At 45.1% G+C, this 22658-nt stretch overlaps 1 protein-coding gene across 1 annotated transcript in view; it reads left to right on the forward strand.

Annotated features, from left to right (window-relative positions):
• Window positions 1–22658, forward strand: part of LOC125355488 (phosphodiesterase 4D interacting protein) — a 120062-nt gene that overhangs the window by 20340 nt on the left and 77064 nt on the right. The window contains 4 exon segments of the mRNA XM_048351888.1: window positions 14590–14666; window positions 17004–17127; window positions 17554–17729; window positions 18239–18356. Of these exon segments, the coding sequence (XP_048207845.1) occupies window positions 14590–14666; window positions 17004–17127; window positions 17554–17729; window positions 18239–18356 (495 nt within the window).

The following is a 22658-nucleotide window of genomic DNA, read 5'->3' on the forward strand; positions in this document are numbered from 1 at the left end:
GTCTGGGTGCCTGCACAGTGCTACAGCTCCCCCAGATTCATGTTTGTTTTTGAAGATGGTTAAACAGAGCAGCTTTGGGGACTGGACACTCTCTGATTAGACCTGAGAAGGCTTTCCTTTGAACAGAGAAGCCGGGCTCACCCACCCTGTCAGGGGGCGCAGGGAGGGTGGTGGCTCTTGATGATGGCAGAATGGCTTGGGGAGTGGAAGGCGGGGTGAGAAGCCTTGGGAGAGGACCTGAGGTCCTCCTGGTCAAAAATGGTCCTGGGGTCAAAGATCAGGCTTCCCACACTGAGGTTTCTTCAGGCCTCTTGCTTTCTGGGTAAAGCATCCAAATTGGCCCAACAACCTGGGCAACTCTTGCTATCTGGCTTTAAATTCCCAGCTGTTTATGCCAGAGAACTGCTCACACGCAGTTGCTTTGTATGGGTGCCCAGGAGCAACAAACAGCTGAAGAGCATGAGACCTGGATGGTTATTGGGTAACAGATAACGTGGAATGCTCAGTCCATGGGACCAAACCTTGCTAACATTCCCGAACATGCTGTTTTCATCTGAGTTTTTCTGACTGGCCAAAGCTCAGCTTTTGTATGTGTGTGTGCTTGAATTTGGGGCCTTAGCTTTGTCATCCAAAGCCGGCACTTTAGTATTTGAGCCATACCTCCATCACTGCTTTTTTACTGGTTACTTGAAGACAATAGTCTCATGGAGGGTGGCTTTGAAAAGCGATTCCCAGATCTCAGCCTCCTGAGTAGCTAGGATTATAGGCATGAGTCACTGGCTCCCAGCAGCGAGGATGGCCTTTCATCCTCAGTGGCTGTGGGTGTGGATGAGCTTTTGTGGAGCTGCCCCAGGCCTGATGACTCAGCAATGGAGAAAGGATGACAAGGGAGAGGACTGACACTGTGGGCCTTGGGTAGAAATAGTGAGGGATTTATTCTCTATCCAGAGCAGGGAGATTTCCCCATGAACTTCCAAAGCAAGGCAGAAGAAGCAACAACCTTCATACGTTGAGGAAAAGGATTTCCTTCTGGCTTGAATCATTTGCTCCCCGACCCTGGCTGTCCATAGTCCTCTGGGAGTGATGCTGGCATGGAGGAGGCACCAATTTCCTCCCAGGAAGACTATAGGAGCAGACCTAGGGGGAGCGAGTGTCCCATTGTCCCTTGTAGAGGTGATGAGCATTACGCTCAACTCCAGTCTCCACTCTGGGTCTCATGCCAGAGGTGGTTTGGCCCTATTTCTCCCTAGTCTTAAGAGTGAGCAGAAGCTCACACCTGTCATCCTAGCTACTCAGGAGGCTGAGATCTGAGGATCATGGTTTAAAGCCAGCCCTAGGCAGAAAAGACCATGAGACTTTTATCTTCAGTTAACCAGCAAAAAGCCAGAAGTAGAAGTGTGACTCAAGGGATAGAGTGTCAGCTATGAGCAAGCAAGTCCAGTCAGTTTAACCCAGGCTCTGAGTTCAAGCCTTGGTACTGGGGTGGTGGTGGGGATAAGCATTGCTGCAGGCAATGAAAATCATTTGTTGTATGAATAATAGACATGAAGACTAAATGAACTTGCACCATAATACTTTGTAAGTTAATAGCATAATACTCAGGTGTAAATTTAATTGCATCAGACCTCTGAGAGAGGAGTAGTTATATTCTTATTAGTGGTGAATGATCTTTAAAAATAGATATTTGAGCTAGGTGCCAGTGGCTCACACCTGTAATCCTAACAAGTCAGGAGGCTAAGATCTTAGGATCACAGTTCAAAGTCATCCTAGGCAGGAAAAATCCGAGAGGCTCTTATCACGTTAAACACAAAAAGCCAAAGGTGGAGCTATAACTCAAGTGGTAAAGCTCTAGCTCTGAGTACAAAAGATAAGATATGGTGCCCAGGCCCTGTGTTCAAGACACAGGAATGGCACTAAAAATATAAATAGAGGTTTGGCTCTTTTATGTATTCATTTTATTGGCCAGTCTCTGGAGTTGAACTCAGGACCTTAGCACTGTCCCTGGCTTCTTTTTGCTCAAGGCTAGCACTCTGCCATTTGAGCCATAGCACCATTGCTTCCCTTTTCTATTTATGTGGTACTGAGGAATTGAACCCAGGGCTTCGTGCCTGCTAGGCAAGCACTCTACCATTAAGCCACATTCCCAGCCCCTTGATTTTTCTTTAGTGTTGGAAGAACATTTCTTTATCTTTCCTTCCTTCCTTCCCTCATTCCCCCCTCCCTTCCTTCCATCTGTCCATCCTCCCTTTTTCTCTTTATTTTCTTTTTTCTTTTTGGGGTTAGGACTGGGACTTGAACTCAGGGGCCTGGGTGCTCTCATTTGGCTTTTTCACTCAAGGCTGCTGCTGCTCTACCACTTGAGCCACACCTCCACTTCCATCAATAGGCTAATTAGAAATCCTAAGAGCCTCATGGAATTTCCTGTTTGGACTGACTTCAAAACATAGTCCTTAGATTTCAGCCTCCTGAGAAGCTGGGATTATAGGTGGGAGTCACTAGTGCACTGCGAGACTGGCTGCTTTTTTTTTTTTTTTTTGGCCAGTCGTGGGCCTTGGACTCAGGGCCTGAGCACTGTCCCTGGCTTCTTCCCGCTCAAGGCTAGCACTCTGCCACTTGAGCCACAGCGCCGCTTCTGGCCGTTTTCTGTATATGTGGTGCTGGGGAATCGAACCTAGGGCCTCGTGTATCCGAGGCAGGCACTCTTGCCACTAGGCTATATCCCCAGCCCATGGCTGCTTTTTTGTTGACTAAAGTTTGAAGTTTGCCAGTCTTTAAAAAATATATTTTTAAAAATTAAGAACAAGCCTAGCCTGATGTTTTGTTTTTTGTTTTCCCCTTTGTCACTGTTTTTGACTTCTGTACCTTTCATCTCGTATATAAGTTTATCTGTTTGGGAGAGGGTACCAGGGGGAGGGGGGCATAGAAATGGGGAGAATAAAGGATGAATAAACAGCAGTGATTCTCACTAGACACTATTGAAAATGAACTATGCATCTAGTGGGAGGGAATGGGAAGAAAATGAGAGGTGACACCATTCAAAAAGAAATGTACTCATTACTTGACTTACGTAACTGTAACTCCTCTTGTATATCACCTTTACGACAACAAAACAAAATTTAAAAGCACAGACCTAAGCTGGATGCTGGTGTCTCACACCTGTAATCCTAGCGACTCAGGAGGCTGAGATCTGAGGATTGTGGTTTGAAGCCAGCCAGGGCAGGAAAGTCCATGAGACTCTTCTCTCTAATGAATCACCAGAAAACCAGAAGTGGAGCTGTGGTTCAAAGTGATAGAGCAGTAGTCTTGAGCAAAAAAAGAAGCTCAGGGACAGTGCCCAGGCCCAGCATTTAAGTTCCAGGACAGGAAAACAACAACAACAAACAAGTCTGCTTGCCCTCAGCAGGATAGAGATATATAATGAATAGATACTACTGCCCCCTCTTGGTCCCACACCATAATTGTAAGCTCAAAAGCTAAGACAAGTCCCTGCAGGGCATCTAGCTCCCAGTTCTGGAGCAAAAGCAAGAGAAAGTGAGGCAGTGTGACGGTGGGTCCACAGCTGAGAATGGCCCATTCCTAGGGAAGCTGGTGTGTTAGCCTCACTGGACGAACAGCTGTTGGGCTAAATCATTTCTGAGTGGTGTCTTGGCTGACTTCTGGGATGTTATTACCTAAGCCTGTATCTTCTCTTAGTAGCTGAGTGTGCTGCCACTAGAAACATGCCTGGCCCTGGAATTTATGAAATCCCCTGCTGTGTGGTCAACACCCAAGCTCCAAACACCACCCAGAGCCACTATCCAGCCCCTGGCTTTTCCTCCGCCATGATAATTTACTGGTTCAACTTGTGTGGATTTATTATTACTCAAGGTTCATTTTGAAAGGATTTAAGATTCCAGTTGAAAAGAACAGAGCTGAAAATGTGAGAGGGCTAGATCCCATAACAGGAAGTCAAGGGAAAAGGGATGCTGTCCTCATGGATCAAAGTCAGAGCTTAAGTGTGGTTCAATGCCCTTGATGTTGGAAGGTTAAAGATTTGAGGTTTGGATGGGAGTTTGGATGGGAGTTCAGAGGGCTGCGTTCTCTTGCTTCATGAACTTTTTTTTTTTTTTTTTTTTTTTTTTGCCAGTCCTGGGCCTTGGACTCAGGGTCTGAGCACTGTCCCTGGCTTCTTTTTGCTCAAGGCTAGCACTCTGCCACTTGAGCCACAGCGCCACCTCTGGCCATTTTCTATATATGTGGTGCTGAGGAATCAAACCCAGGGCTTCATGTATACGAGGCAAGCACTTTTGCCACTAGGCCATATCCCCAAACCCTGCTTCATGAACTTTAATCTAACAGCTTAACTTTAAACTGCCGGACTTACTTGAGAGTGAAACTTGTTGATTTTCCTTGGTTTTGAATTGGATGATTGTTTTCTGAGCAATCTGAGGGTTTTACATGGCATATTTGTGTGGGGTGTGTTAGTGTATGTGCACACATGCACACGTGTACATGCATGTGTGCCAATACTGAGGCTTGAACACAGGGCATTGCACTTTTGCATGGTGTTTTCGCTCAAGACTGGTCCTCTTACCACTTGAGGTACAGCCACACTTCCAGCCTTCTGGTGGTTAATTGGAGATGAGAGTCTCACAGACTTTTCTGTCTGGGATGACTTCAAACCTTGATCCTCCAGCTCTCAGCCTCCTGAGCATCTAGGATTACAGGTGTGAGCCACCATCCACCAGCCATGGGCATTGTCTTTTGTGCTATTTAAATGTAGACTTTATTGCAGTGTGAAAACAAGCAGTAGAAAGCATGTTCTAGCTCTCTAGTGAGTAGAGAAGATGGGTTTGAGAGAGAAGGTACAAATGCAGGAAAGACCTGCTGAGATAAAGATGTGGGCCTACATGAAGGTGTGGCAATAAGAAGAGAGGGGAAGGAATTGAGAGTTGGGCCTTAAAATATTTAGAAGCTAAAATTTCTCTAGGACTTTGTGATTGACTGAGATGAAAGAACGAAAGGATGGAAATCATGAAGGCAGTGGGTAGACATGGACTCATGCTCCCAGCTCCGATGTGTTGCTGGGTGCCTTGAATCTGGCTTGTCATAGACCCCAGGCCCAGAGTCCAGTAAGGTCTGGCAACTGGCCACCATATGCCAAGAGACGCGGTGAAGGGCAGAGAAAGGATATTTTCTCTGCAGCAGCCATAGGGAGATGATGCTCAGAGCATCGCCAGTCTTGTGGGTGCAGACATTGGCCTCGGGTTGAATGGGAATAATTGGGGTGGGGTGAGAAAGGCCTGCGGAGTTCACAGTCCATGGTCCTGGTGCAGCCTGCCGGGCCCAGAGCTCAGCTCTGTCCTTAGAGAAGTTGTGAAGGCGTCCTAGCGTGGTGGGAACAGAACATCTCAGGGGATCTCCTGAGATGCTGGCTGTTTGCTCTAAGATAATCAGAAGAAGGTATTGCCTGTGTGGGGGACCACATGAGTTTGCCTGCCACATGAGATGCTCATCTGAATCTTCTCTTTCCTTCTAGAACAAAGTGATGGTGAAGGGACTATAGCCACAAGTAGCTCAGATCACAGGCACAGATACAAAGGTGGGGAGTTTAGTGAATTCACAAGTCCCTGCAGCAGAGTGTTTTAGGTGATTTTATAGCCTTTCCAGCAGGATCATTGCTCCCTCCCTGATGATTTTGCAGGAGGGGAAGTGCCAGCAGACCTGAAATAGTTTTAGTCCTGCCAGCCAATGTCAGGGAAAAGGACAGCGGTTACCAGGTAGCCAGTTATAATTAGCACAGCCAGTAGAGGAAAGCCAGGGCTCCCTGAGCCCGGAGTGTCACAGCTTTCCCAGACCAGATCAATCTACCTGTTTGCAGAACAAAATAAGGTACAGGTAGGGTATTTTAAAATATGGTTCTGGAAAATTCCACTTTTTTTCTTTTTTCCAGATTAGGTTACAACAGAGAATGGGTTTTTTGCTAATCAACATGTTGCCTAGGACAGGACAAGTAGAGCAAACTTCTACTTGGTATGTCTGAATAGCTAGAAAGAACCATTTCACCTGAAAGTTGATAAGTTTAAAGACACAATCACAGTTTAGACCTAGAGAGGGCCTTTAAGGTCTCTGTAATTCCTTCCCTGTGATGAAAACTGTTCATTTAAAAGTAAATTTAAGTTGGGTGCTTGTGGCTCACACCTGTCACCCTAGCGGCTTAGGAGGCTGTGATCTGAGGATCCTGGTTTGAAGCTAGCCTGGGAAGAAAATCCATGAGACTCTTCTCTCCAATTAACCACCAAAAAGCTGGAGGTGGAGGTATGGCTTAAATGTTAGAGCTCCAATCTTGAGTAGAAGAAACTAAGCAAGAAGTCTCAACACACAAACATATACACACACACTCTCACCCACATACCACACCACACAATACAAGAAATGTATGTGCTGCGAGAAGTGTGTTTTTCTTCCCTTTGACATTAATGAGCTAAAATGGAACACACAGAGCTATAATAAACTGTTCACAGACGAATGACTTTGTACTTTGTTTCTGGTACCAAAAGGAAAGCTAGAACTTCTCCTGGGGTTTTTTGTTGTTTTTTTTTTTTTTTGGCCAGTCCTGGGGCTTGGACTCAGGGCCTGAGCACTGTCCCTGGCTTCTTCCCGCTCAAGGCTAGCACTCTGCCACCTGAGCCACAGCGCCCCTTCTGGCCGTTTTCCATATATGTGGTGCTGGGGAATCCAACTGAGAGCTTCATGTGTAGGAGGCAAGCACTCTTGCCACTAGGCCATATTCCCAGTCCCTCTCCTGGGGTTTTGTCTGTAGGTTTACAAAGCACTCTGGACCTGTTCTTTTTTTTTTTTTTTTTAAACTTTGCTCTGCTTCTTTGCCTGTACTACCTCATCTTAACTGCACAGAAAGAAAAAAAAAAAACAACCCGCATCTGAGGCTGCATTAGCCATAGAAAGGCAGAATGAGGGCGTGTGCTGATTGGAAAGGGGCCCACGCCATCATATGAAACAGCAGCTAATTCACGCACACGGAAGGCAGACTGGGTACATGCCGTTCTGGGAGAGCTAAAGTCATAGTCAGGTGGCTTTTTGCCAAGCAACTCTAGAAGTGACTTGAGGCCACACCGGGCAGTTAGCATCCCGCTCCTTAGAAACTTGGCGTGAAGAGGTTGGGCGGGAATAGAGGACAGTGGCTCTCTTGTCATGCCTGCCTTTCACTCCAGTCTCCTGGAAGCCCTGCTGCCACAAGGACTGGCAGGGGCTCTCCATGCACACAGGATATTATGTAGCCACAGACAGATGTGGGGAGAGGACCCCTGCCTGCCCTCCCCCACCCCCCCAATGCTGGGGAGACTGTTGGTCTGTATGCTGTGATCCCTAGCTGCAAAGAAAGAGTCTGCACCTACTGGAGAGACTACCGTCAGCTCTTCTTTCCAGGTCACTTTGTCTTAGAAGGTCCTAGCTCTTCTCTAAAAAACAATTGAGGGGCTGGGGATATGGCCTAGTGGCAAGAGTGCTCGCCTTGTATACATGAGGTCCTAGGTTCAATTCCCCAGCACCACATATACAGAAAATGGCCAGAAGTGGCACTGTGGCTCAAGTGGCAGAGTGCTAGCCTTGAGAAAAAGAAGTCAAGGACAGCGCTCAGGCCCTGAGTCCAAGGCCCAGGGCTGGCCAAAAAAAAAAAATTGAGAATGTGGCTTAGTGGTAGAGTGCTTGCCTAGCATACATGAAGCCCTGAGTTCGATTCCTCAGTACCACATAAACTGAAAAAGCTGGAAGTGGTACTGTGGCTTAAGTGGTACAGTGCTAGCCTTGCTGGCAAAAAAAATTAAATTAAAAAATTGGCTGGGAATATGGCCTAGTGGTAGAGTGCTTGCCTCATATACATGAAGCCCTGGGTTTGATTCCTGAGAACCACATAAAGAGAAAAAGCTGGAAATGGTACTGTAGCTTAAGTGGTAGAGCACTAGCCTTGAACAAAAAGAAGCCAGGGACAGTGTTTAGGCCCTGAGTTCAAGCCCCACACCTGGCAAAAATAAAAGAAAATATGCTGGTTCTAGGGCTTGAACTCAGGGTCTTGTGTTCTTGCTTGGCCTTTTTGCTTGAGGCTGGAACTTTCCCGAGTGAGCCACACCTCCATTTCTGGATTTTTTTTTCTGGTTAATTGGGGATTAGAGTCTCTTGAATGTGTCTACTTGGGCTGGCTTTGAATCATTATCCTCAAATCTCAGCTACTGAGGAGTCAGTACCTAGGATGACAGGTGTGAGCCACCAGCAAGTGGCTCCTGATTTTTCTTTCTTCTTTCCACCTTCTCAAGGGGCAAGGTCTTTCATGACTAGGGGTTTTGATATAAGATGGAAGAAAAGAACCTATCCTGAGAAAGCACAATCTAGGGACTCCATTACTTACAGCCCCATGTCTCTAGGAGCTACTTCTGAGCCCAGGATTTGTCTCAATGTCCACTGTTAGAAATCTCTCCACTCGGGGCTGGGGATATGGCCTAGTGGCAAGAGCGCTTGCCTTGTATACATGAGGCCCTGGGTTCAATTCCCCAGCACCACATATACAGAAAACGGCCAGAAGTGGCACTGTGGCTCAAGTGGCAGAGTGCTAGCCTTGAGCAAAAAGAAGCCAGGGACAGTGCTCAGGCCCTGAGTCCAAGCCCCAGGACTGGCCAAAAAAAAAAAAAAAAAAAAAGAAATCTCTCCACTCACAAGCCCCTTGTCCCTTCTCTCCTTTCCTCAAATTCTCTTAAACACATGCAAAGTAAATGGTACCTCCTCTTCCTCCCCCTCCTTCTTTCCTCCTCTTCCTTCTTCCTCTTTCCTTTCTTTTTTCTTCTCTCTTCTGTCGTCTTCTTCTTCCTTGTGTGTGGGTGTGGGGGAAATGGGGCCCTGGAGCTTGAACTCAGGGCCTGGGCACTGTCTCTGAGCTTCTTTTGCTCAAGGCTGGCACTTTACCACTTGAACAGCTCCACTTCTGGCTTTTTGGTGATTAGTTGGAGATTAAGAGTCTCACAGGCTTTCCTGCCCGGGCTGGCTTCAAACTATAATCCTCACAGCCTCCTGAGTAGCTAGGATTACAGTCATGAGCCATTAGCACCTAGCTAATTTTAATTGAAGGGAGAAAGAAATGAGGGAACAAAAGGGAAACTGCCAGGTAAATAATGATAAAAATGATGGACATAACACATGGCAGATAACGTGTACTTTGTCATGGTGCTTCTTCCCATAATGCCCCTGGGTCCCCACTGAAACACTTCTTCTTCCCATAATGCCCTGGGTTCAACCAATAAAAGGAGCCAGGGTGGCACATTACACAAGCCAGGAAGCAATCAGCACAAGGCCCAGGGCAGGGGGTATAGGAGGCGCCCTGTGAGTGGATGCCACTGGCCTCTGATCTTCGGGGTCCCTCTCTCTGGAGAGTCTGTACTTTTGCTTTCAGTAAATTTTCTGCTTTGATACTCTGTCACTGCCTCTCCATTCTTTACCTAGTAAAGAAACCAACCCTATCCCTAGATGGCACCAGAAATCTACTTAGTATTTATGCCTGCTGTTATTGTATGTATTTTACAAACAGTTGCTCTAAACCACATAGGCCTGTGAGGGAAGTGTCTTTGCACAGGAATGAATGTGCCTTTCAGAGGTTCAGGAAGTTTGCAGCTAGGAGGCCTAATTCTACATTTAATGTCTTGGCACATTTTGCAGAATTTAAGGTTAACTACTCTTTCAAATGCAAATTGTGTTTCTCAGTGGATAAATCTGCATTGTATTAGGTCTAACTGAAAATAAAGAGCTGTAGTCAAGTGATACCTATTTTCTTGATGGCTTTTGCCAGGATGGTGGCAAAAAGAGGTAGATTGTCTCATTGATGAGTTGCAGTGCCAGGTGGCAGTGACCTTGTTTTTAGTGGTAACACAGGTGTAAACTGCCATGTGGGATGCAATACAGCCTTGTCCCATTCATGATCTTATCAGATTTGTGCTGAGTCTGACATGAACCCCAGAAATTTGGAGGAAATAAATTATTGAAGTAAAAAAATTAGGAAATGACATTTATCAGCTGGGTGTTGAGACTGAGACAGGAGAATCACTGGGATTTCAGGAATAGGAAGCCCGCTGTGAAATAGAGACCCTTTTCACAAAAACAAAAGTGAGCTGGGCTTTGGTGGCTTACACCTGTAATCCTAGCTACTCAAGAGGCTGAGAGCTGAAGATCATAGCTTGAAGCCAGCCTGGGCAGAAAAGTCCATGAGATTCTCATCTCCAATTAACCAGTAAGAAACTGCAAGTAGAGCTCTAGCCAGTCTTAAAGGGGGGAAAAGTCAAGCAAGAGCATAAGGTCTCTCTGTTCAAGATATGATAGCTGTGCAAAAACAAATAAATACAAGTTCTATATCTGTGGCAAACCTTTGTGTGAAAAGTCAGAGAACGTGAAGGATGGCTCCTGTGAAACCGAATTTGTGAATAGCTGAGAGAAATAAGCATTTCGGGGCTGCCTCCACGCAAGGGGTCCGGGGGGGGGGGGGGCACAGGTGCTCCAGCCTCATCCCTGGCTTCTGCCAGGGCCTTTGCATTTGGCTAAATTAAGCTTAGCAGGGCCTATTTGTGAACAGAGACTCCAGCCAAGAGAGAGAGAGCTCTGTCCTGCTAGGAATGTTCTGGGGAGGGAGTGGAACTGAACTGTGAAGGCACTGATATTTGTGTGTGTGTTTCTTCATTTGCCAGCTCAGTTGGGCCAGGTCAGTAAAGGCTTCTGGGACTTAACGAAGGGGTGTGTGTGTGTGTGTGTGTGTGTGTACTGAGCAGATTGCAGTCTTTGAGTAGTTAAAATTTAAAGGTGTGAACCGCCAGCGCTTTGACAACTCAACCAAGATTTTTTTTAAAAGAAAAGCCCAGCACAGGAATGAAGTTTATTTAAACAACATTTTAAGCTATTTATTGAATTTTTATTTATTTATTTATTTTTGGCCAGTCCTGGGCCTTGGACTCAGGGCCTGAGCACTGTCCCTGGCTTCTTTTTTGGCTCAAGGCTAGCATTCTGCCACTTGAGCCACAGCACCACTTCTGGCCATTTTCTGTATATGTGGTGCTGGGGAATCGAACCCAGGGCTTCATGTATACAAGGCAAGCACTCTCGCCACTAGGCCATATCCCTAGCCCCTCAACCAAGATTTTAACAGGGCCCAGGGAAAAAGAACAGCTCCCGACCCACAGAGAAGGGCTAGACTGGGAGTGAGTGTAGACATGGTAGCAGATACCCTGAGACCTCTGAGATCACAGCCTTTACATGGCAGCACACCACTTCCCCTTACTTTTAGAGCAGTTTTGGATTCACAGCAAACATTGAGCAGATGATACAGCACTTCCCCACATTTTCTCCCTGCATGCCATGTGCCCCCCCCTCCATGAATAGCTCACCCCACTGTCAATGTCAAGGCAAGCACAGGTGGTCCACACCTGTCATCCGAGCTACTCAGGAAGCTGAGATCTGAGGATTAGGATTTGAAGCCAGCTGGGACTGCATCAGAGCCACTTAATCTCTAATAAAGCAGCGAAAAGTAAAAACCAGAAGTAGAGGTGTGGCTCAAGTGGTAGAGTAACAAGCCTTGATGGGAAAAACAAGAGCGTGAAGCCCTGAGTGTTTCTTTGGAGCATGACGATCCAGCACTAATCTGTGTCTCTGCTGCTATTTCTGTCTGCCACCTGTGCACATTGCCATCCAGCCATCTGACCCTGGAACTCCTTGTGGCTATTACATGCTGCCCTAACTCAGCTGCTTAATTGATGACACATAAGCTATAAATCCTCTCAGGACCACGTGTCTGTCTTGCCCTTTCAAGTACTTATTAGAGTACCTTGCACACACAAAGTAGATGCTCATTAAATATTTGCTGGGGAAAAATGAATAAATCTACCAACAAATGAATAAATGGTACTACAAGTCAGCTGCTCTGACCTTGGCCCAAAGAATACGCTGGCTTTGGGTCTTTCTCAGTCTGCCTGTCTACCAGTCTCTCTGTCCTTGCTTCTACCTCTGCTTCTGTCTGTCTGTCTCTGTCTCTCTGTCTTTCTCTCTCTCTCTCTCACACACACACACACACACACACATATACTGGTTTCTGTGTTGGTCTGGCTTTGGTTCTCAGTCTTCTTTTCTCTTGGTCTGTATCTATCTGTCTGTCTGTCTGTCTGTCTGTCTCTCTCTCTCTCTCTCTCTCTCTCTCTCTCTCACACACACACACACACACACACACAGAGCTCTAATTGTATTTATCCAAACATCTAATGTTCTTAGACCTTCCCCTTGGTGCTCCCTGAGGGCTGAGCGTCTGTGAAAGGACTGCCGTCTCTTTCAGACACCCTCAAAGACTGATGTAGGTTGAGTTTGAAGCAGTCTCCTGAACATGGTTCTGCTATTTGGATATGGATCTTTGTATTGTATGAACTCAAAGCTTTGGACTTGGTTTTCTTGCCATCTTGGGGAACTGGTACTAAAGCAGGCTCTGGCAGGAGAGGGACCTGACCTTGCATGGTCTGGTGTGACTGAGGCTGGGAACATGGCCTTGAGTGTCCTTTGTTAGCCATGAAGTATCCTTGTCACATGTTGGAGCCACCTCTTTGTCTAATCTGACCCTGAGCAGCACTAGTAAAAGACAGTGGCTGGGTGAACAATGGTGAACCATGCAGCAGTGGTAACTCACTATGCTCAGTGTTCAACAGGAACTCTACAACTTGTGTATGGGAAGAACAGGGAAAAACAGAGAGTAAGGGAGGGGTGGCACTGTCCAAAAAGAAATGTACCTGATTTATGAAATGCCAATCTCTCTATACATCACCTTTATAAGAACAATAAAAATTGTTTAATTTTTTTAAAGGCAGTGGCTGAATGCTGGTAGCTTATACTTGTGATCCTAGCTACTCAGGAGGCTGAGATTGGGGGAATCAGAGTTCAAAGCCAGCCAAGGCAGAGTTGTCCACAAGACTTTTATATTCAAATAAACAGCAAAGAAAAAATGCCCCCAAACCCAAAAAACATCCCAGAAGTACAGGTGTGGTTCAAGTGGTAGAGTGCCAGCCTTAAAGGAAATAGTCAAGCAAGAATGTGAGGCCCTGAGTTCAAGCCCCAGTATTGGTGCATGTGCAAAACACACACACACTCACACACACACGTGGCAAGGCAAGGGTTACACTTCCAGATTAAGCCTGACCTTATTCTGTCTTAAAGTCTAAAATGTACTGTTTTTCTTTCTTTTTTTGACTTGAACCCTTCTGGCTGGAAGGCATCTCATGTGATTGGAGGAGATGAGCAAGGTTGGAATTGTTAAGGGCAAGAAGGAAAGGCTCTGATTTAGGATAACTGACTGTCTGACACAAAACCTACAGCTTTGGGTGGCAACGTTCACCACACAGTTAATGAGAGGATGTGATATCTACACACACAAGGGTTCTGTTTTTGCTCTAAAACTTAGTGTATGAAAAGAAACATCCACTATGAAAGAACCCCTTTAACAACAACTAACATAAGTTTCTAGGGCTCCTACAAGAACTTATCCCTTGTTGCTTGATCGGGAAGAGCCATTTCCTTATGGAAATATTTTACTCTAGTGTTCTGCGTACAGGTGTGACCTGACCCCCAGTGATGTCTGAGAAGTCACTGGAAAGGAAATCCAGTCTTTCTACAAAAATGGCTCCTGAACTAGAAAAGATACAATTCCAAAAAGAAAATCATTTAAATCAAACTCATTCATTAAGAGTTATTTCTTTCTTTGGGGAAAAATAATTAGGGACTATGGAAGAGTCTCTTTCTAAAGATGTTTTATTCTTTCTGCCTAAGTAAAAAGAAAAAAAATTTAACTTACAGAATTGATTAGTGAGACTAGGTTTTTCCTTCTTTCCTTCCTTCCTTCCTTCCTTCCTTCCTTCCTTCCTTCCTTCCTTCCTTCCTTCCTTCCTTTCCTCCCTCCCTCCCTCCCTCCCTCCCTTCCTTCCTTCCTTCCTTCCTCCCTCCCTCCCTTCCTGCCTCCCTCCCTCTATTTATTTATTTCTATATTTATGCCAGTACTGGGGCTTGAACACAGAGCCTGCGCACCGACTGTTCTTTAGCTTGTTCACTTAAGGCAGGTACTCTACCCCTTGAGCCACAGTTCCACTTCTGGTATTTTGCAGGATAATTGGAGATAAGAGTCTCATGGACTTTTTTGCTCAAGCTGACTTCAAACCTTGACCTCTGATCTCATCTGCCTGAGTAGCCAGGATTACAGGTGTGAGCTGCCAGTTCCTGGCAAGAACACTGTCTTAATATACATTCTTTCCTCTAATGTTTTGGTGAACAGGAAGGCCGGGGTCATGTCCATTGTCCAGGGGGAATGGCTACCCTCTGGAAAATGAGAAGGGCACAGGACAATTCTTGAAGCTGTGCAGTTCATCTATCCTTCACTCAAATGTGGGTCCATCAGGATTTCCATTTATGTCAAATATTATAAAATGATCTGAGAAGAGATTTGAGATCCTGGACTAAGGCCAGAGTCAAGTAGTACTCTAGCTCCAGGATAGAGAGTTTTGGGGCAGCTAATGATCAATGCTGTGTGCTTTGCAGAACATTGAGCTGAAGGTTGAAGTGGAGAGCCTGAAACGAGAACTTCAGGACAAGAAACAGCATCTGGATAAAACATGGTGCGTTTGTTTGAATTCTTTGCTGAACAGAGTTTGAACATAGCAGTGCTGTCACTTTTCTATAGTCTGGCTCAGTCATCTGAGAGTAAGAGCTTTGGAACTGAGGTCATTAACTTTGTCCCTTCATTTGAATATGGTATCCTGTTTGGTAACTGAAATGATGGATTTGTGTGTGAGTGTGTGTGTGGGGGGTGAGTGTGTGTGTGTGACTTTTGGCATTTGAACTCAGAGCCTGGGCACTGTCCTTTAACTTTTTTGCTCAAGACTAGAGCTCTAATACTTGAGCTACCACTCTACTTCCAGCTTTTTAATGGCTAACTGGAGAAAAGAGTCTCATAGACTTTCCTGCTTGGGCTGGCCTTGAACCTTGATCCTCAGATCTCAGCCTTCTGGGTAGCTAGGATTACAGGTGTGAGCCACCAGCACCCAGTGAAAAGATGGATCTTTATGTGCTTCTGTTAACCTTGCCAGAAATTTGTAAATTCACCAGGCCTAAGTGTACAAACTTCCTGCTAAAGAGTAACAGAGCAATTCTGGAGAGAGTGAATGGAATGCAAATAACATTATCAGAGATTATCAGTCAGTCTAGCAACAGCAAAGGCTGAGAGAGAGAGAATGGCAATAGCAATTTAAAATGTGGTTCTATTTATTGAAGTAAGAAAGAAGGATTGATTGCTTTTTGTTTTTGTCTTTTTCCAGTGCTGAGGCTTGAACTGAGGGCTTTCCATTCTCCCTTGGCTTTTTAGCTCAAGGCTGGTCCTCTTGAGCCACAGCTCCACTTGGAGCTTTTTGGTTTAATTGGAGATAAGAGTCTCTTCAAAATGGGAACCTCAGCTCTCAACCTTCTGAGTAGCTAGAATTACAGATGTGGGCTATCAACGTCTAGTAGCTATTGCTTCTTAAATCAGGCATCCTGGCAGAGTTACTCAGAATATTTATGGCCTCCATTCATTTTTTTCTGTGCTTGTGTGCCCATACTGGGACTTGAACTCAGGGACTCTTAGTTTGTCTTGGCTGTTTTGCTCATAGCTAGCTGGTGCTCGACCATTTCAGCTACACCTCCACTCTGGCTCTTTGCTGGTTAATTCAACGTAAGAGTCTCAGGGACTTTTCTGGCCAGGCTAGCTTTATACTTCAACCCTCAAATCCCAGCTTCTTAAGTAGCCAAGATTTTAGTTGGGAGCTAGTAGTACCAAGCTTAGCGTCCATTTTTCGGAGACTATTGTCAGCTGACAAGAGTGTCACTGTCCCCCAAAAGCTGTAGAATGGTGAGAGAGTACGAGACAAGGCTAGCCCCTGGGTTGGAGTGTCCACCATCAATCAAGGATCTACTGTCTTACCCAGAGCCCAGTTTGGTCTCCATGTACTCAGCCTCCTGAGCCAAGCACCAAAGTGCCTGTGAGCTTGGTGCTTTATGAGCTTGTAAATGTTCAATATTGTTCTTCACATTGATTTTTTCCCCCTGCCAGTTCTGGGGCTTGAACTCAGGGCCTGAGCACTGGCCCTGGCTTCTTTTTGCTTAAAGCTAGCACTCTACCACTTGAGCCACAGGGCCACTTCTGGCTTTTTCTACATACGTAGTGCTAAGGAATCGAACCCAGGGTTTCATGTATGTAAGGCAAGCACTCTACCACTAGGCCATATTCCCAGCCCTGTTCTCAACAAGTAGCTTTAAACAGAAAGGAATGTCTAATGCCAAATGTCTAATTCTCAGATATCCAAGGGCAGCCATTGTCCAATCTAAATCAACTGGCCATACCTTACATGCCCAGACTTCATTTTAGAGATATCAGGGAGGCAAAGCTCAACCTAGACTCCGAGCTTCCACAGATTGAATGTCTGTTCTCTGCTTGGTACCAGAGAAAAGCAGATAGAAAAGTGGGCATGGTGTCTCACACCTGTAATCCTAGCTGCTCAGGAGGCTGTGATCTCAGGATCACAATTCAAAGCCAGCCTGGACAGGAAAGTTCATGAGATTTTTTTTTCCCTAAGACTTGAAAGCATCAGTATTTGATTCTTTCACTCATTGGCTAGGGCTCTACCACTTGAGCCATGCCTCCAACCCCAATGAGATTTAAAAAAATCTCCAATTAGCCAGAAGAGAGCTGGAAGTAGAGGTGTGGCTCAAGTGGTAGAGCTCAAGCCTTGAGTACCATAGCTATAGAAGAGCACAAGGCCCTGAATTCAAGCTCCAGTACACACACACACACACACACACACACACACACACACACACACACACACAGAGAAATACTTGCTTTTCTCTCATCAGTGGACCAGCCTTCGTCAGCTGCCTGTGCAGTTGTGGGTCTGTCTGACAATGTTCTGTGGTTTTAGGGCTGACGTGGAGAACCTCAACACCCAGAATGAAGCTGAGCTCCGACGCCAGTTTGAAGAGCGACAGCAGGAGACAGAGCATGTCTATGAGCTCTTGGAGAATAAGATCCAGCTTCTGCAAGAGGTTGGCCTCCCAGGGGTTCATGGTAGAGGCCCCTCTCTGCCTCTTCCCTGCTGACCTATGTTCTGTCCCCACCCCCCAACCCCACTTTCTCTAGCTACTTTGTGTGTGTGTGTATGTGTGTGTCTGTGTGTCTGTGTATGTAGTACTGGGGCTAGAACTCAGGGCCTGGGCACTGTCCGTTATCATTATGGCTCAAGGCTGGTGTTCTACCATGTAAACCATACCTCCATTTCTGGCTGTTTGGTAGTTAATTGAAGATGAGTCTCGTGGACTTTCTTTCCCTGGGCTGACTTCAAACTATAATCCTCAGATCCAAGCCTGTGAGTAGCTGGGATTACAGGCAGGAACCACTGGCTCCCCAGATGCCCTCTGTCCCTTCCTCTCAACCAAACCTCCTCTGTGCACAGACACTCAGTTTTCCTTCAGGAATCCAGGCTTGCGAAGGATGAAGCTGCACGCATGGCTGCTCTGGTGGAAGCAGAGAAGGAATGTAACCTGGAGCTCTGTGAGAAGCTGAAGGGCGTCACCAAGGACAGGGAGGAGCCAACAGGAGAGCAGAGGGAACCCAAAGGATTCCAGGAAGCCCTGGCCCTTAGGGACAAGTGGGTGCCTGGGCATGCTTTTTGTTGGGGGTGGGGGAGGGTTTCTTGTCAGTTCCCCAAGCTGTGGACACACAGTAGCCACATTGCCCCCTTGGGAGGAGTGATCACAGCGCCTTCACCGTGTCTAATACTCCATGGCCCCATAAGCAAAGAATTTCTCTTTAGGACTGAGTCTTTTATTTATTAATTTTGGGTGAAGGGTCCTGGGACTTGAACTCAGGACTCAGGCATTGTCCTTTAGCTTTTATCATGCAAAGCTAGCACTTTACCACTGGAGCTGTGGCTCCCCCTCCAGCTTTTTGGAGGTTAATTGGAGATGAGTCTTATGGACTTTCCTGCCCAGGCTGGCTTTGAACGTCCATTGCAGAGTAGCTTGGGAGACAAGTGTGAGCCACTTGTGTCCAGCTAGAATCTTCAATGGTATTCATTTCTTGATAATCAGGAGCCAATGTAAGAACAGATGGAATGGAGTCAGGTAACAGATTTGTTCTTCCTTTGCTCTACTCTAGGAGAATTGAAGAACTGAGCCAGAGCCTGGCTACCCAGGAGAGGCTGGTGGAACAGCTGTCTCAAGGGAAACAGCAGCTGGAAGGTGGGCTGGAGCAGCCGGCCAGCATGGAAGTGCCGGTAAGGCTTGGCTGTATCCAGGCTGTTTTATGTTGTCACCAGACCTGCTTCTGATTATCTAGTACTTGCATAATTGATTACTACAGATGTGGTGGTTTAAAACAACACAGATTTATCATCTCAGTTTTCATGAGTCAGGAGTTCAGGCTTAGCTCCTAGGAAAGTAGGCTTCTAAGAGCCCTTGGGTTGTTGGCAGAATTTATTTCTAGGTAGTTGCAGAAAATACAGCGCTTATTTCTCCACAGCCAGAAGTGGAGACAAGATGGCTGCTCCTCTTCTATACCCTTTTTCAAGGGTTTATCCCATTGGGTGAACATACATAGGCTCACCTATGTATGTTCCTTTTGGCTAAAGTCCAATGATGAGCAAAGGTAATTATATCTAAAAAATAAATCTAGCCAGGCACTACTGGCTCCCACCTGTAATCCTAGCAACTCAGGAGGCTGAGATCTGAGGATCATGGTTCGAAAACAGCCTGGGGAAGGAAAGTCTGTGAGACTCTTATCTCCCATTAACCACCAGAAAACTAGAAGTGCTAGCTTTGAGTGAAAGACCTCAAGGACAGTGCCCAGTCCACAAGTTTAAACCCTATGACCAACAACAACAACAACAACAAAAATCTCATTTTTGCCATACTAAATAACACAACTATGCTGTGACATACCCCCTTGGTCAGAAACAAATTAAAGTCCTTGTCCTGAAACTCTTTCAAAGGACTAGGATTACACAAAAGCACAAATGCCAAGGAGGGAGATTATGAGGACCATGTAAGAATTTTGCTGACCTCACGGAGTGACCTATAACTATGTAGAACATAGAATATAGTTTTATTACTGAAGAAAGAAGGTTCATTACAGTGAAAATACTCACATTAATTTCATTCAATATTATTAATCTTGGAAGTTACCAGAGAGGTAGCTGTAATTACTGCTGGCCTTCATTTCCTTGGCTTCTGGCTATGCAAAGGCTGCTTAATAAAACAAAACAAAAAGTGAGTTGCACTTATAATCCTAGCTACTCAAAAGGCTGAGATCTGAGGATTGTGGTTCAAAGTCAGCCAGGGCAACAAAGTGCAGAAGTTGCTTATCTCCAATTAACCAGAAAAAAGCCAAAAGTGGAACAATGGCTCAAACGATAGAGTACAGACTTGAAGCAAAACTAAGAGATCATCAGGCAACAACAAATGCTGGAGGGGATGCAGAGAAAGAGGAACCCTTCTCCATGGTTGGTGGGAGTGTGAACTAGTACAATCACTCTGGAGAACAGTATGGAGGTTCCTCAAAAAACTTAGCATAGGGGCTGGGGATATGGCCTAGTGGCAAGAGCGCTTGCCTTGTATACGTGAGGCCCTGGGTTCGATTCCCCAGCACCACATACACAGAAAACGGCCAGAAGTGGCACTGTGGCTCAAATGGCAGAGTGCTAGCCTTGAGCAAAAAGAAGCCAGGGACAGTGCTCAGGCCTTGAGTTCAAGCCCCAGGAATGGTAAAACATAAACAAAAACCAAAACAAAAACTTAGCATACACATACCCTATGACCTAGCCATACCACTCCTAGGCATCTATCCTGAACAACAGGATCCAGGATACCCACAAAGACCTGCACATCCATGCTTATCGCTGCACAATTCACAATAGCCAAAACAGGAAGACAACCCAAATGCCCCACTACAGATGAATGGATCCAAAAAATGTGGTACCTGTACACAATGGAATACTACATAGCAATTAGAAATGATTAAATAATGGCATTTGCAGGGAAATGGTCAGATCTTGAACAAATAATGTTGAGTGAGACAAGCCTAGAACACAGAGAACAAAGGTGCATGATCTCCTTGATATATGATTGTGGGTGGGGGGCGGGGAGAACAGTAGATGTCATGTCTGTAAAACAACAAACTTCTTTTCAAATGGCATTTCCACATGTTTTGGTCAGCGACTTTACAGTATATCTCTAAAACCAAAAAATTACTAAATAAACATAAAAAGGTCTAGGATAGACCTATCAGAGGATCACAGTAGCTCAACAGCTATGTACTTATGATTATATAAGATGAGGCTAAGTAAAATGAGGCTAAGTAAAATCTAAGAGATGGAAACAGGAGGATTTTATTTTGTTGTTATGTTCAATGTACTAGGTGAATTTCCTTTGGCGTACCCCATGTAGTTACTGTATATGATTTTGGTACTCTGGATATTGTATATATGCTTACCTGAACTAGAGAAGGGAAAGAAAATGAGGGAGGGTGTAACAAGGCAAGAAATGTACTCACTACCTTATTATGTAACTTTATCCCCTCTGTACATCACCTTGTCAATAAAATTTAATTAAAAAAAAACAAAACTAAGAGATCATGCCCAGGCCCCGAGTTTAAGCTCCAATACTCACACTCATAAAACAAAACAAAAAACCAAAATAGCAAAATGTGACAAGCCACCAAAGGCTGTCACTCCACGTTTGCTCCTGTCTTTCGATGACCACTCAGGTCAACAATAAGCTGTATGCAGAGTGCTCAGGAGCCATTTTTTGTTCGTTTTTGTTTTTAGTCAGTTATGGGGATTGAACTCAGGGCTGAAGCACTGTTCCTGATATTTTTTGCTCTACCACTTGAGCCACAACTCTATTTCTGGCTTTTAGGTTGGTTAATTGGAGATAATATTCTCATGGACTTTCCTGTTCCTGCTGGATTTGAACTATGATCCTCAGATTTCAGCTTCCTGAGTAGCTTGGATTTCAAGCATGAGCCACAAGTCTCTTTTGATGTAGCTGTCACCCTGGGGTAGTTTCTTCTTCTCCTTCCCCTAGGGAGTCAGACATACTACTGGTTTACAGTGTTTTTCTCTTCTTTACTGAAGGTAGCCACTCTGCTGCAGCTACTGGTTTATTCCTTTCTACAGAACAATAGAAGCTTTATTTACCTTAAAACTTTATTTTGTGCTGTTGCTGGGCTTGAACTCAGAGCTTGAGCACTGTCTCTGAGCTGTTTTTGCTCAAAGCTAGTGCTCTACCACTTGAGCCACAGCTCTACTTCTGGTATTTTGGTGGTTAATTGGAGATAAGAGTCTCACAGACTTTCCTGCCTGAGCTGGCTTTGAACCTCCATCCTTAGATCTCAGCCTTTTGAGTAACAATGCATTTGCTTTAAAATGACCCACAACAAGATTAGGGAAGAGCTTACCTTCCCCTTACACAAATCAGCCACTGCATTTATGCAATGGAACCTAATGTAAACAGCACAGGGCGCCATGAGGCTGATTTCCTTAAATAGCAAACATTCCAGCTTACCAAGGAGAGGCTTGACTTGGAGGATAAGGCAAGAATGTGTTGTAAATGATCACAGCAGAGGCTGAAAACCTTGCAGGCATGAGTGACTCAGGCGGCTACAACTTCATATAAGGAGATTTTCGTTTAGAGCAGCTTTTAGTCCCTTCCTTCCTTCCTTCCTTCCTTCCTTCCTTCCTTCCTTCCTTCCTTCCTTCCTTCCTTTCTTTCTTCCTTCTGTTCTTTTTATCTTGGGGGGGGGGGGAGGGGGAAGTCCCAAGGCTTTAACCTAGGGACTCATGGGCTTGCTGAGCTTTTTCACTGAAAGCTAGCTTTCTACCATTTGAGCCACATTTGAGCCACACCTTTAATGTTTGGTATTTGGTAGCTAATTGGAGATAAAAGTTTCATAGACAAATCTGCCTGAGCTGATTTTGAACCTTGATCCCCACATCTTAGCCTCTAGAATAGCTAAGATTGCAGGAGCGAGCCACTGGTCCCAGACTATGAGTGAGATTTTTCTGGATATAGCTTTGGACCATTCTAGTTCAGTGGCTTTCAAAGTGTGGTTTCAGACAGCAACCTCAGCAAGATCTGAGAATTTGTTAGGAAGGCAAATTCTTGAGGCACACCCCACATGTATTTACTGAATCACATCTCTAGGTGGCAGGACCCAGCATTCTGCATTTTAATACATTCCCTTAGCTGATTCTGATGCATGCTAAAGTTAGAATAGAAAATTACAGGTTAAATTTAACATTCATATTGGACATTAGGAACAAGCACAAGTGACTTTACCTCGCATATATAGCTAATACATGCCGTGAATATGTTTATCAATTCATTGTGAGAATAAACTGCTATTATAAAAATTTAATGTAATTGTTTAATTCACATTGATTTTCATCCTCCTTTGTTATGTGCCTTCAATGAATTTTATTATACACTTATTGTATTATATACATTTACAATGCATTTACTATATTAAATCATCTCAAAAGCCCTTAGTTTCTCCTTGACAACATACTTCCTATGAGCAA

The sequence above is a fragment of the Perognathus longimembris genome, chromosome 7 (genome assembly GCF_023159225.1).
Source record: "Perognathus longimembris pacificus isolate PPM17 chromosome 7, ASM2315922v1, whole genome shotgun sequence".
Classification (NCBI taxonomy): Eukaryota; Metazoa; Chordata; class Mammalia; order Rodentia; family Heteromyidae; genus Perognathus; species Perognathus longimembris.